A 14,608-nucleotide genomic window follows, 5' to 3' on the forward strand; every position below is an offset into this window, starting at 1 on the left:
TTGCGATGGTGGTGGCCTGGGGCTGCAGGAAGATGTCCATGCTCTATCCCATGATGACAACGTGGGGAATGAGAGGGACAACCGTGTGATGCCCCACAGTGACATCCCAGGGCAGATGGGGATACCTGTGTCCTGACCACAGTGACGGCCTGGGGCCACGTGGGGGACACCCGTGATGGTGGGGCGACACCCATGCCCTGCCCATGGGGCTGACCTGGAGTAGCTGGGGACACCACGCTGTGTGGGGACACCCGTGATGGTCAGAGGAGGGTGGGGACGGCTCCATCGCCCCGTGAGCTCCGCATCCCGCCCTGAGCTCCGCATCCCGCCCTGAGCTCCGCATCCCCCCAGGCCCGAGCGTGCAGCCCCGCCCCCGCCCCGCCGCGACCACGCCCATTGCATTGGCCACGCCCACCCTACCCCACCCACCAATGCCCACGCCCCCTTCTCGCCCCGCCCCGCCCCCCCCGGCCGCGCAGGCGCGGTGCAGGCGCCGCGGTCCCGCCCGGAGCCGCAGCGGCAGCGGCAGGGCCGGGGGGGCCCGACCGGGGCTGCGCCCGCGCGGGGACCGCCACCGCCTCCGCCTCAGGGCCCGGCCCGGCCCGGCCCGGCGCGGCGCCGGCCAGCGCGCCTGCATGAGGTTGATGCTGCTGTGCTGCACCTGGAGGGACGAGCCTATGGGAGAGGACGAAGGTGCGTGACCCCCCGAGCCCCCCCCGCCTGACTCAGCGCTTCCGCCGCCGCTCGGGCCCCGAGACCCCCCCCAGCCCGGCTCGTGCGGACCCCGCGCCCTGCCCGCATCCTCCCCGCAGCCCCCAGGCAGCCTCGTCCTCCCCAGTGTCCCCGCGCCCCTGCATCCTCCTCGGCACCCCCATCTCGCACCCTTGCACCCCCAACATGCCTCCTGCGCTCCCCACCCAGCCCGCATCACCCATGCGTCCCCAAATGTCCCCCTGTGCCCGCAGTTCATTCTTCATCTCCCCCCTGCACCCCCTCACCCAGCCCGCATCCCCCCCTGCATCCCTCTCTGGTCTGGTTCCCCCTTGCACCCCGACATCCCCTGCCGCCCCATCCAGCCTGCACCTTCTCCAGAGCCCCCCCGCATCACCCTGCACCCCTACGTCCCCCTCTGGAACCCCTCTCCCACACCTTATATCCCCTGTGCCTCCCACATGTCCCCTGCACTCCCCAGCCACCCTGCATCCCTCCTGCACCCTCAAATCACCCCCTGCACCTCTTGCTCATCCAGCCCACGTCACCCACTGCATCCTCCACTGCACCCCTAAATATCCCCCTGCACCCCTTACCCAGCCCACCTCACCCCCTGCATCCCACCCTACATTGCTCTTCTGGCCTGCAGCCCCCTGCACCTCCATCCAGCCTGCATCCTCTGTACACCCCCAAATGCCCCCGTGCAGCCCCTGTTCACCCTGCATCCCCTCTCCACCCCCAAGCCTTCCCTGTACCCCCTGTTCAGCCTCCATCCCCCTATCTTTCCTTGTACTGCCACCCAGCCTGCATTCCCCTCTGCACCCCCAAATCTCCCCCTGTCCTCCTCATCAAGCACTCTCCCCCTGTGCACCCAGCCTGCATCCCTGCCTGCACCCTCCCAGCACCCCACATCTCCCTCTGCACCGCCACACTCCCCCATCTCCCCTGCACACCCCATGTACCCCTCTTGCACCCCCCGTCCCCTCCAGCCTGCATCCCTCCTGCACCCCACAATCCCTCTGCATCCCTCCTGCACCCCCACATCCCTGCTGTGCCTTCCTTCCCCTCTGCACTCCCTGGAGCCCTCATTGCCCCCCCCACACCCTGAGGACTCGCACCCCCAGGACCTCTGGAGACCTCCTTCACCCCTCTGTGTCCCCCCCATGCACTGTGCAGCCCCCAGCCTCCACTCTGCACCCCTTGCCTCCCTCCCTGCACCTCCACTCCACATCCCCCTGCAGCCCCTGTGCTCCCCTGCACCCCTTTCCAGCCTGCAGTCCCCCATCCTGCACCCCTGTGTGCTCCTGCATCCCCCAGCACCCATCCTGGCCCCCTCTGTGTCCCCCAGGACCCCCCAGCACTCATCCTGCTGTCCCCCCATGCACCCAGCACCCCCAGCACCCATCCCACACCCCGCCATCCTCCCAGGATCCCTTGGTGCGCCCATCCTGCCCCTCTCCACTCTCCCGACACTCTGTGCCCCCATCCTGCCCTCTGTGCCTCCCCTGCACCCACCGTGTGCCCTCATCCCGCCCCTGCCCTGTCGCCAGCCCTGGGGACACGGGTGCCACGACCTTGACCCGTTCCGGGATCAATGGGTGCGGGATGGAATTCACCACCGCGGGCAGAGGGATTTCATGCCGGGTGCTGCTGTGGGTGGCCGGGCCGGCCAGGGGGGTGACAGCGCTGTCCCCTCGTGTTCCCCTGGCCGCAGGGACCGACCTGCCGGTGTGTGCAAGCTGCGGGCAGGGCATCTACGATGGGCAGTACCTGCAGGCGCTGAAGGCTGACTGGCACGCTGACTGCTTCAGGTGGGGACCCACCGGGGGGACAGCGGGGACGCTGGGGTGGGTGGCACTGCGACCATCAGGATGGGATGGCGCCAGGGACACGGGATGGCATCAGGGACATGGGGATGGATGGTGTCATGGCACCGGCATGGATGGCCTTGGGGACAGCGGGATGGCGTCGGGGACAGCGGGATGCTCTGCAGGGACAGGGGCAGTGCTCCCTCCCGCTCCGTTAGTGGCACGGACACGCGCGAGGCTGGCACGGTGTCACTCGTTGGAGCGTGGCTGTGGCTCCTGGCACCCGTGGGGGCCCCGGCTGAGGCCAGGCCTGCTGCCTGTCCTGAGGGCTATGCTGCCTGTCCCTCGCTGTCCCCTCCTGCCGGGTGACAGGGTGCGCGTGGTTGATGTCACCCGCCCCCCTCCCTCCCTGTTTCCTCTTTCACTCGAGCCCTCCCGGCAGCTCCAGCCGCTGGAGCCCCGAGAAGGAGCAGGAGAAAGGGCCCGGGCCGGGGAGCTGGGGGTGCCCGGGACCTGACAGGGGTTCCCTGTGGGGCTGGGGGTGCCCAGGGTATCCCCGGGGTGTGTCCCTGTCCGGTGGAGGAGGATGCTGGTGGCGGTGCTGAGGAAGAGCCGCGTCCTGAGCGCCGGAGCCAAGTGAGTGGGAGTGGGATTGAAGTGGGAGCGGGTCAGGATGGGCTCTGCACCCCAGGGACCCCCGGGGGGCTCAGCCTGTGCCCCCCATGCTCGACTCCCCCTCCCTGGGCCATCAGCCCCAGTGAAGCCACCCCGGGGCCGCAGCTGGATCCGGTCCCCCCTGACGGGTGAGCGGCTTCCGGCAGCGCTGGGCTCACTGAAAGCCTTCCTCCCCCTGCCCCTGCTCTTCCTCCTCCTCATCTTCCTCCTCTCCTCCCTCTCCCCTTCTTCTTCTCCCTCTCCCCTTCCCCTTGTCCTCCTTTTCCCCCTCCTTCTCCCCCTCCTGCTCTTCCTCCTCCTCCCTTCCCCCCTCCTCCTCCCGTCCCCGCCCCCAGCCCAGGGGAGGTCCGTGCTGCGCCATCGGGCGGGGGAGTCCTCGCGCGGTGACGTCATGGGGTGGGGAAACTCCGCGCCGTGACGTCACCGCTGGTTGGTATTCCACCTGCGCGGCCGGGGGCGGGGGGGGGACTGCGACAGTCCCCGGGCACCCCCCGGCATCCCCCGCGGCGTGTCCTGCAGCAGCCCCGCACCCTACAGCAGCCCTGCACCCTACAGCAGCCCCGCACTGCAAATCCCCTTCAGCAAATCCCCTGCAGCACCCCTCGCACCCTACAGCAGCCCCCACACCCTACAGCGGCCCCACACTGCAAATCCCCTGCAGGAAATCCCCTACAGCACCCCCTGCACCCTACAGCACCCCCCGCACCTTACAGCAGCCCCCACACCCTACAGCACCCCCTGCACCCTACAGCAGCCCCGCACTGCAAATCCCCTTCAGCAAATCCCCTGCAGCACCCCTCGCACCCTACAGCAGCCCCCACACCCTACAGCGGCCCCACACTGCAAATCCCCTGCAGGAAATCCCCTACAGCACCCCCTGCACCCTACAGCACCCCCCGCACCTTACAGCAGCCCCCACACCCTACAGCACCCCCTGCACCCTACAGCAGCCCCGCACTGCAAATCCCCTATAGGAAATCCCCTACAGCACCCCCTGCACCGTACAGCACCCCCTGCACCGTACAGCAGCCCCCGCACCCCACAGCAGCCCCCGCACCCTACAGCAGCCCTTTAGACCCTACAGCAGCCCCACACTGCAAATCCCCTACAGGAAATCCCCTACAGCACCCCCTACACCCCCTCAACCCCTTCCTCAAGAGGAACTCCCTCCTTGCAGCCCCTGCACCCTTCCTGCAGCGTCCCCTGCCCCCATTCAGCACTCTCCTATAGAAAATCCTCTATAGCCCCCCTTCTGCACCCCCAGCCACTCCCACAGCCCCACACAAACCCTCTCTGGTCCCCCCTGTCCCCTCCCCCACAGCCCGATGTGCTCCCCTGCCCCTGTAGCCCAAACCTGACAGCCCCCTCTGCACCCCCTGCTCTTGTCACCCCCTGCACCCCCCCCAGCCCCGAGCAGCTCCCCCTCCCGCTGTGCCCCTTGCGGATCGTCCCAAGGCTGGCACGTCCCTTGGGCTGGCTGTGCCAGGGTAGGGGGGCTGTGACAAGGGGGCATGTCTGTCTGTCCCTGACCAGGCTGGCACGTCTGTCACCAGGGTGGGACATCTGTGTGTGTGTGTGTGCCAGGCTGGCACATCCCTGAGCAGACTGGCACATCCCTGTGTGTGTCCCTAACCAGGGTGGGACATCCCTCTGTCCCTGATTAGGGTCACAGGTTCCTCTGTGTGCCCGTGACCAGGCTGTCACATCTGTGAGCAGGGTGACAGATCTGTGACCAGGGTGGGACGTCCCTCTGTATGTCCGTGACCAGACTGGCATGTCACCCTAGTCATGGATAGAGGGACATGCCCTTCTGTGTATCTGTCACCAGGCTGGGATGTCCCTCTGTCCGTGACCAGGCTGCCACGCTTGTGACCAGTCTGTCTCATCCCTCTGTAAGTCTGTGCCAGGCTGGCACGTCTGTCACCAGGGTGGCATGTCTGTCACCAGTCTGGTACACCCCTCTGTGTGTCTGTCCAGGCTGCCCCACCCATGCAGGGCTGGCACTTCCCTCCTCATGCCTCTCCCTGCCCCACGTCCCCTGCCCTGTCCACCCTGGTGTCCCCACGTGTCCCTGCAGCCCCAGCCTGCACTGTCACCCCCGGAGTCACCTGCTGTCACCCTGGGGATGGTGACACATTGATGCAGTGGCCCTGCAGCTGTATAGGAGGTGGGGGAAGCCGCTTGCCCAGAGAGCTGTGGAGTGGGCGAGTGCTGGCTGTGCCCTGGGGTGACAGTGGGGCCGAGGTGACAAGGGGGTCCCTGTCCCTGCTGCAGGTGCTGTGAGTGCGGGGCCTCCCTGTCCCACCAGTACTACGAGAAGGATGGGCGCCTATACTGCAAGAAGGATTACTGGGCACGCTTTGGGGAGCTGTGCCACGGCTGCTCCGAGCAGATCACCAAGGGGCTGGTCATGGTGAGCACCACGGGGTCTATAGGGTCATGGGGTCTGTGGGCTGGTCATGGTGAGCACCACGGGGTCCCCAGGGGTGGGATGTGGAGCCTTGTCCCATGGCTGAGCTCCAGGAAAGTGGGGGAGGTGGGGAGGGGGTGCAGACCTGCTGCACCGCTGGGTGTGGCAGGGGCATCCTCTACATTTTAGGGGGACCCTGGAGGGCCACGTTGGGGTTGGGGGATGCAGGGGAGAGGCTTAGGGTGGTGGGAGATGTTCCTGCAGCCACCCCCAGCCTGGTGGGACTTCTGTCCCCACCATCCCATGGCTCAGCCTGCCCTTCCCACAGCACTGGTGCACCTGTGGGTGCTCCCAGCCCCCTCCGAGCCCCAGCCCCACCCTCGGTGCAGGGACGCGGGCTCCCGGGGCTGATGGCATTGCCCACAGGTGGCCGGGGAGCAGAAGTACCATCCCGAGTGCTTCAGCTGCCTCAACTGCCACGTCTTCATCGGGGACGGGGACACCTACGCGCTGGTGGAGCGCTCCAAGCTCTACTGGTACGGCTGGGCTGGGCTGGGGGGCTGGGGGGACACGGCCCCCGGCACCCCCGCCCACCCTCCCGCTCCGCTCCCCGCAGCGGCCACTGCTACTACCAGATGGTGGTGACACCGGTGATCGAGCAGATCCTGCCGGACTCCCCGGCCTCCCGCATCCCTCACACCGTCACCCTCGTGTCCATCCCCGCCTGCTCCGACGGCAAGCGCGGCTTCTCCGTCTCCATCGACCAGGGCTGCGGCACCGAGCACCCCCGCACCGTGCGCGTCCGAGAGTGCGTCCCTGTGCCCTCTGCCCCCGTCCCCTCCCCAGGCCTGGGGCATCCTGCACCCCTTCTGCCCCTGGGATCCATCCCAGGGACACCTTTTGGGGGTGGGAGGAGGAGGGATGGGCCTGGGGGTGTTCCCATTGTCCAGGGCTGGCTTGTTGGGTCTGTGGTGGCATGTCCCCAGCTGCAGGGGGGTTTGTGGGGGCTGTGCTGGTGTGTTCCTGGCCATGCTGGCATTGCCCCATGTGGCAGGGTGGGCTGAGGGTACCATGCATGTCCCCTGTGTGGTTGGGGTGGCTCGTGGAGACATTGCCAGCATGTCCCTGTCCAGCAGGAGGGACCCGTGAGCAACGTGCCTGTTGTCCCCATCTAGCAGGGTGACTCTGGGGACCATGACTGCATGTCCCCATCCCAGAGGGCGACTCATGGGAGCCATGACAACGTGCCCCCATCAAGCAAGGGTGACTCGTGGGCAGTGTGCCTCCGTGTCCCCATCCAACGAGGGCAGCTTGTCTGCATGTCCCCTGCCAGCAGTGGGTGTCTTGCCCACACATCCCCACCTTGCTGGGGGTGGCTCGTGGGAACAGTGACTGCATGTTCCCAAAGGTGACTCGCAGAGAACATGCCACCTCCTTGGGACAGTGACAGGGGGGTGACTCCGTGGGCACACTCACTGTGATGGTGACAGCCGGGTGACCCCATGGGCAGTGTCCCAGCACACCCCCCTGATGGTGACAGTGTCGGGGGTCTGACCCCCTGTCCCCACAGGGTGGACCCGGACTGCATCAGCCCTGACATGAAGAACTCCATCCACGTGGGCGACCGCATCCTGGAGATCAACGGGACCCCCATTGGCCACGTGCCCCTGGACGAGGTACTTTCCGCTCCCCCTGCCACACCCTCAGCCAGCCCTGCTGCCACCCCGTCCCCAAACCCACCGCCACTTCCCTCCGCAGATCGACCTGCTGATCCAGGAGACGAGCCGCCTGCTGCAGCTGACCATCGAGCATGACCCCCACGAGCCCCTGGGCCGGGAGCCAGGGCTGGCGGGCAGCCCCCCGCCCGCCCCGTGCAGCCCCCTGCGCTCACCGGCGCCCGCGCCCTGCGGGGACCCCGCTGCCATGCGCCAGCGCGCCGTCACGTAAGGCCGCCCCTGCCCCCGCTCCCGTCGGGTCCCCCCCGCCCCGGTACTGACCGCTGCCCGTCCATCCCGCAGGAGGAGCTGCAGCACGGACAAGTCCCCGGGCTCGGGCTCCGTGGGCTCTCCCGCGTCCCAGCGCAAGGACATCGGGCGCTCCGAGTCCCTGCGCGTCGTGTCCCGCGCCCACCGCATCTTCCGCCCCTCCGACCTCATCCACGGAGAGGTGCTGGGCAAGGGCTGCTTCGGCCAGGCCATCAAGGTGGGGCAGGGGGCACGAGCATGGGGGTCTTGGCTCCCTGGGATGGAGCGGGGGTGGCTGAGTCCCTGCGCTCCTGGCCAGGTGACGCATCGGGAGACGGGCGAGGTGATGGTCATGAAGGAGCTGATCCGCTTTGACGAGGAGACGCAGAGGACCTTCCTCAAAGAGGTGAGCGTCCCCTGTCCTTCATCCCCCAGGCTGGGGGGACATGAGGGGGGGGTCTGTCTGGTCCTGGCCCCCGCCTGGGCACAACCCCTGGAGAGGGGTGACCAGGCCCCATGGGTGCAGCCCTGCCCGCTGAGCCTACAAGCAGCAGCTCTGTCAGGGGCTGTGGGAGCCTCAGGGTGTCACAGACACGGGGCTGGGGGTCTCCTGCAGGTGAAGGTGATGCGCTGCCTGGAGCACCCCAATGTGCTCAAGTTCATCGGGGTGCTCTACAAGGAGAAGAGGCTCAACTTCATCACAGAGTACATCAAAGGGGGCACCTTGAGGAGCCTCATCAAGAGCATGGTGAGCACTGGGGGGCAGGTTGGTCCCCCACCACCCCACAGCCCCAGTGGGGCTGGGGACCCCTCTTCCTTTTCAATTCCCTGACAAATTCCCCCTTCTCCTGCCCCCCAGGACAGCCACTACCCCTGGAGCCAGCGGGTCAGCTTCGCCAAGGACATCGCCGCCGGCATGGTGGGTGCCACTGTGGGGTGGGTGGGTGGGATGGATGCTGCTGGGTGGGGGGGCCACGGTGTGGGGGTGCCCCTGCTCTCAGCCCACCCTTCCCACAGGCCTACCTCCACTCCATGAACATCATCCACCGTGACCTCAACTCTCACAACTGCCTCGTGCGGGAGGTGAGTCCCACCCTGGTGCCGTCTTCCCCCGGCCTGGCTGGGGCTCTCAGTCCCCTCCCCCAGGCCTCACCCCTGCCTGTCCCCCCAGAACAAGAGCGTCGTGGTGGCTGACTTTGGGCTGGCGCGGCTGATGGTGGACGAGAAGAACCAGCCCGAACATCTCAAGAACCTGAAGAAACCGGACCGCAAGAAGCGCTACACGGTGGTGGGGAACCCCTACTGGATGGCCCCCGAGATGATCAACGGTGAGGGGAATGTGGCCAGCCAGGGCTCTGTCCCCAGGCAGGGGACGCTTGGTGGGGCAGGGCCCTGATCCTGTCTGTCCCTGCAGGGAGGAGCTACGATGAGAAGGTGGACATCTTCTCCTTCGGCATCGTTCTGTGTGAGGCAAGTGCCCCTGGGGCTGGGCTCTGCCATGGATGCTGGGGTCCTCATGGTGTTTGGGGTCACTCCCCCAAGGTTGGGGTGTCCCCCTTGGCGTTGGGGCGTTTAGAGTCTCCGCTTTAAGATTGGAGCCGCTTCCCTTGGGCTTGGGGTCCCCCTAGGGCTTGGAGTCCCCATTGTATTTGGGTTCTCCTCCAGGGTAAGGTTCTCCCCCTTGGGATTGGGGTCTCCCTTTTGGGGTCAGGGTCCTCACTGTGCTTGAGTTGCCCCTCTTGGGCTTGGAGTCCTGCCGTGGGGTTGGGGCCTCTCCCCTTTGGTTAAGGGTCACCCTGTTGGGGTCTCTCCCTTGGGGTTGGGGTTTCTTCATTGTGTCTGGGCTCCCTCTTGGGGCTTAGACATCTCCCCCTTGGGGCTTAGGGGTCCCTGTTTGGGGTTGGGGTCCCCCCTTGGTGCTGAGCCCGCCCGTCCCTGCCGCTGCCCGCAGATCATCGGCCGGGTGAGCGCTGACCCCGATTACCTGCCCCGCACCACCGACTTCGGCCTCAATGTCCGGGGCTTCCTGGAGCGCTACTGCCCCCCCGCCTGCCCCCCCAGCTTCTTCCCCATCGCCGTCTGCTGCTGCGACCTGGACCCCGAGAAGCGGTGGGTGATGGAGACCTCAGGGGATGCCTGGGGCCGGGGCCGGGGTGGGGGCAGAGCCGGCGGAGTTGCCACGTGTCCCCTTGTCCGCAGGCCGTCCTTCGCCAAGCTGGAGCAGTGGCTGGAGGCGCTGCGCATGCACCTGGAGATCCACCTGCCGCTGAGCTCCCAGCTGGAGCAGCTGGACCGGGCCTTCGGGGAGACGCACCGGCGGGAGGGGGGGCTGCCCGCACCCCCCCGGTAGAGCCCCCACCCTCATCCTCTGCAGCCACGAGAGAAGGAGCCGCGCCTGCCGCCAGCCGCTCCTGGGGCTGCCCCACCCCGGGGCTGGACCCCCGGGCGTGCCCCTGCCCTGCCGCCCGCCCTGCCCCGCCCTGAGGAGCCGGTTCTCCCCGGGGCCGCATGGCCCTGGGCACCCCGTGGCCCTGGGCACCCCCACGCCGTAGCTCTGACCGCCAGGACCAGCCCGGCCGGCCGCACCGCGGGGACCGTCCCGTGTCCCCGTGTCCCCCACCCTGGCTCACCTCCCGTTTGCACACCGGGGCTGCCCCCGCCGAGCCCCGCGGGCTCCCCGGCCAGAGCCGCGGCCTCGCGGCGGTGCCTTGGCTTTCCGTGAACTTGCACTGCGACACCGGAGGGACCCCGCGGCCCCCGGGGCGCCTTCGTAGCAACGCCCTCGGCCGGCTCCTGACGCTGCTCCCGCTGGCACCCCGGGCTCGGGGGGCTGCCGGCACCCCCGGCCGAGCGAGGGGGCCGCGGGGACTCCCCCGTGGCGCGGGGACAGGCACGTAGCGGTCCCTGCCGCCCCTGCGCCTCTGCTGCCCGTGCTGAGCCCTGACCGCGCAGCCCCGGGGATGGAGGGACGTGGGGCCGTGGCTCATCTCGGTCCCCCTGCCCCGGGGGGCCCGGGGGGGTTGCGCCACGCGGTGCTTTTCATGCTCTTTATTCAGGTTCATTTTTCTGTAAGATATTTAAAGAGAAGAGTTTGTATTATTTTTTCATACAACGTAGCGTCTGCCATTTGTCACTGCCTCGGTTCTGCTTTCCCGAAGGGATCAAACTGTGAAGCCTCTCCGCGCACTTTTGCCCGGGAAGTCCAAGGCGACCTCTGCGGAGGCGGGAAGGGAGCTCAAACTGTGATGTACCCCGAGCCGTGAGTCAATAAATCCTTCCCCGCTCGCTGCCCGGCCTGTTGGCAATCGCTCGCCTCCCCCGGGGGGGCTGGGAGCTCCTGGGGAAACTGAGGAAGGAGGGGACGGTCCCTCTGCCCAGGGTGGGGCTGTGGCACCGGCCATGGTGGCATCCACCAACTCGCTCACCTGCAGTGCTGTTGTCCCCCTTTGTGCTGTCCCCACCCCACTGTGGGTACCTCCAGACCTGGGACTGGAGCCATCCCTGCCTGTGTCACCAGGGCCCCCAAGCCCTGTGTCCCCTTGCTGGCCTGGTGGCCATGCCCGCTGTCACCCCAGCCGTGTGACCGTCGGTGCCGTGGAGCTGCTTTGCCTTCAGTGTAAAACCAGCCCCAGGGGACAGTGAGGTGGCTCATGCTGGGGTAGTCCATAGCCCTCCCCTGCTGTCCCTCTGTCCTTGTCACCTTCCTGAACCAAACTGAGGTCCCCAAGGTGGGGAATCTCCATCCTTGGGGGATGCTGAGCTTTGTAAGCTGGAGAAGACATGGAACCCAAGGAGCTGAGGTGGGAGGGGTGGGGAAGGGGTCCCCAAGGATGGCCCCAGTGATGCTGCAGCTGGGGAAGGAGCCCGAAGGGGTCCCAGGATCCGGGCTGGAACCTCTGTCAGGAAACCTCATGGCTTATTGCTCCGGGGGGGCCAGGGGGACGTAGTGACAGTGGCTCTGTCCTCCTCCCGGGGTGGCTCCTGAGTGCCTGCTCCCCAGTACCCCAGTGAGGGACAGGGGCCAACACCCTGCCTGGTGCCACGGGCTGTCACCACCCTTGGTGACACCACACTGCCCTTGGTGCTGACTGTTTGCTCTGGGAGCAGGACACTGTCACTCTCTGGGAACGTTGGGGTGAGGGACCCACTGTGGCCATCACACCTGGGAAACACCACAGTCCCCAGTCCCCTGCTGCCACAGGAGAGCAGGACCCCGGGAGACCCCCAGCCCTGCAGCAGGAACCCCCAAACCCCTGGGACCTGCCCAGCCCCTCACCCAGCCGGGTGCAGCTGTGGGTGTGTTGTGCCCGGTGGGACACCACACCCACTTGACACTTGCTGGTGGCCCCTGGGGCAAGAGCCAGCAGCTGGCCACAAGTGGCCACTCAGTCAGCCCTTTGACCAGCATCTCACCCCAGACCAAGCTGGGACCCCCCCTCACCAGGCAGGGAGGTGGCTCTGGCACAGCTGCAGTGGCCTCTTGCTGTCACTGTCACCCCAAAGCCCCCCCGGAGGTGTGCAGTGCCCTGTGCCCAAATCCAGCCCCAGTCCAGCCTGACCCAGTGCCCGTGGGAGGGGCTCATCCCAGCACCAGCACCTGGCTGTCCCCTCCAGCCATTCCCTCCCAGGAGGGGCAGGGCCACCCAGACCATGTCACAGGCCACCAAGAGCTGCCACCGCATCCACTGTCCCCTCCCAGGTCCTGCTCTGTGCCCACCCTGGGATGTCCCTGGTAGGGTCCTGCCCACGCCTGACCCCAGTTTGGAATGGTGGCATGTGGGGAGCCAGGGGTCCACACCAAGGGTGTGGCCGAAGGCACCGGTGGCTCTGGCAAGGACACACTGAGAGCTCCGGCTCCAGCCATGACCCACCGGCCATGGGTTTGTCACCTTCCTTGGGGGAAAGTTTGGGGTTCCAGTGCAGAGGGAGAAGGGCAGGTTCTCCCACAGTCCAGGCAAGGGGGGCACTGCTGCTGCAGGGACCCTCCTGGGGGACATCTTGTGACAGGGGTGACAGGCAGAGGGTCCTTGTGAGGCTTGAGGTGTGCAAGGAGAGGAGGTGCTGGGGCCCAGTCTGGACACCCAGCTCCATAGGGAGGTGTGGAGATGGAAAAGGGTTCCTGGGATCCCACCAAGGCACCCAACTCTGTAGGGAGGTGTGGGGCTGGGGGAGGTCACTGGGATCCCATGAGGGTGCCCAGCTCTGCAGGGATGTGTGGAGCTGCAGAGGGGTCATTGGGGTCCAGCTGGGGTGTCCAGCTCCATGGCCACATGGGGTCTGGGCCCCATCCCTGGCCACAGCAAGACTCAGCCCCACATGAGGATTTCCCAGAGCAGCCAGTGGCTCTGGGATCCTCTGGAGCCCTTTCCACCTCAGCCCATCCTGGCTTTGAGCCAGAGGCTGGACTGGAGACATCCTGGGACCATTCCTGTCCTCCAGCCCTCTGATCCCCCTCCTGCATCTGGCACGTGGCTCTGTGGGGTGTCTGTCGTGGTTGGCCCTGTCCCCAGCGCCACCTTTGTCCCCTGGGTATAGGATCCATCCCTCTGGCTCAAGACCAGGGGCTTTGTGTGGGTCTGGAGCAGCCTGAGCCCTCCCTCCATGATTTGGTGTCACTGTCCCACCTCTGTGATCCCCTCTGCAGCCTGGGCTGCAATAGGAGCCGCCTCCTTGGGTCACACGTGTCACCAGGGCCTGGTGGCTCCAGGGGAGCGTCCAGACGCCCAAAACCCCGGTGGAGCTCCGAGGCCAATGGTGAAGGGTCGGTATCCGACTGCCTCAATTTCCCCTTCGCTGGAGCGAGGTGTGGGATGTGAGGATGGGAAGAAGGGCTGTCACTGCAGCTCCTGTCCCCCCTCAGGTGTCCTCTGGTCCCTGACAGGTGAGACTGGCCAAATCCAGGCAAGAAAATCCCCTGGTACACACGTTCCCACCTCATTTGCCAGCAGTTTTTGTAAGGTCTGCATAAACAACACTGGGAATGCAGCTCTGCCATCCTGCCCCTCTCTGCCAGCTGGGGGACGTTGGGCCCATCCCCAACCCCACTGCTGCTCTTGTGGGGACACAGCACCTGGGAGGGGACAGCTGGGGAGCCCTGGAAACCTCAGCTGCTTCTGATGGGAAAAATGGCTTCTCCTCAGTCCCACTGCCATCCTTCCCCAGCTCCAGCACAGCCCCTTCCCACTGGGGCTCCGGAGTGGGAGGTGAGTGGTGGGTGCTCCTGGTTCCCCAGTGACACCAGGTCCCCAAGCAGGACCAGGGATGGGCAGCATCGACTGGTGAATCCTTTATGAGGGATTTAGGGGCTGGTGACACGTGATGAGTTGTGGGAAGGTTCAGTCCAAGGAGGGCAGGGGGCCTTGTGTGGGCAAGGCTTGGGGTGGGACCACCTGGGCTCATGGGTTTGGATGGCTGTGCCACCGTCCCCACTGCTGTGTCACCATCCCATAGAGCTCATCCCATGCCCAAACCCCTCTGAGGGACTGGCACTGCCCGGACTCGGGGAATGAGGACCCTCAGAACCCCCAGGCCCTGAGCTGGGGCTCCCTTCAGAGACAACCCAAGGACAGGGACACTGGGATGTGGGCTTGGGGAGCTGTGGGACCCTGACAAGTGGGTTTAGGGGACCCTGGTGTGTGGATTTGGGGAGCTGGAAGACCCTGGCATGTGGGTTTTGGGTTTGGGGGCAATTGGCTGCTCTTTAAGACCCAAGCACAGGGAGCAACCCAGGCACGGGCAGCAGTTGTGGGTTCAGACCTAGAGGAAGAGGCCCAAGGGCAGGAGTTACACCCCAGGTTTTCGGGGTCCACCCTGAACACAGATCCCCAGCCTACCTCATCCTTGTGCTGGAGCAGCTCTTGGGGAGCACTGTAGGGTACCTGATGTGGCTCATCTTTTCCACTGTGTGAAAAACGAGTTTATTCCCGGCTTGGAGTCTGTTTGGCTGCTTTGGAGAGTGGAGAACAGGGCTTCTGCCTGTCTGGTGGCTTTGGGGATGGACCCCTGGGGCTCTGTCCCCTGGGATGTGTCACTGGGAGCAG

At 66.4% G+C, this 14,608-nt stretch overlaps 1 protein-coding gene across 2 annotated transcripts; it reads left to right on the forward strand.

Moving 5' to 3' along the window:
* Positions 1-528: 528 nt before the first annotated feature.
* On the forward strand, positions 529-10,680 carry LIMK1 (LIM domain kinase 1). 2 transcript variants are annotated; one of them, XM_069033525.1, is made up of 17 exons: positions 529-693; positions 2,426-2,522; positions 3,069-3,155; positions 5,469-5,607; positions 6,031-6,140; positions 6,221-6,412; positions 7,175-7,280; positions 7,363-7,547; positions 7,623-7,806; positions 7,888-7,974; positions 8,185-8,316; positions 8,428-8,487; positions 8,586-8,651; positions 8,740-8,896; positions 8,983-9,038; positions 9,520-9,677; positions 9,768-10,680. In XM_069033525.1, the coding sequence occupies exons 1-17, from the start codon at positions 636-638 to the stop codon at positions 9,916-9,918; spliced, it is 2,025 nt and encodes a 674-aa protein (XP_068889626.1). In that variant the 5' UTR covers positions 529-635; the 3' UTR covers positions 9,919-10,680. The 2 variants fall into 2 exon arrangements, with proteins under 2 accessions (XP_068889626.1, XP_068889628.1); XM_069033527.1 differs by lacking the exon at positions 3,069-3,155 and having other exon boundaries at positions 531-693.
* Positions 10,681-14,608: the final 3,928 nt, after the last annotated feature.

Source organism: Aphelocoma coerulescens, chromosome 19 (assembly GCF_041296385.1).
Source record: "Aphelocoma coerulescens isolate FSJ_1873_10779 chromosome 19, UR_Acoe_1.0, whole genome shotgun sequence".
Taxonomy (NCBI): Eukaryota; Metazoa; Chordata; class Aves; order Passeriformes; family Corvidae; genus Aphelocoma; species Aphelocoma coerulescens.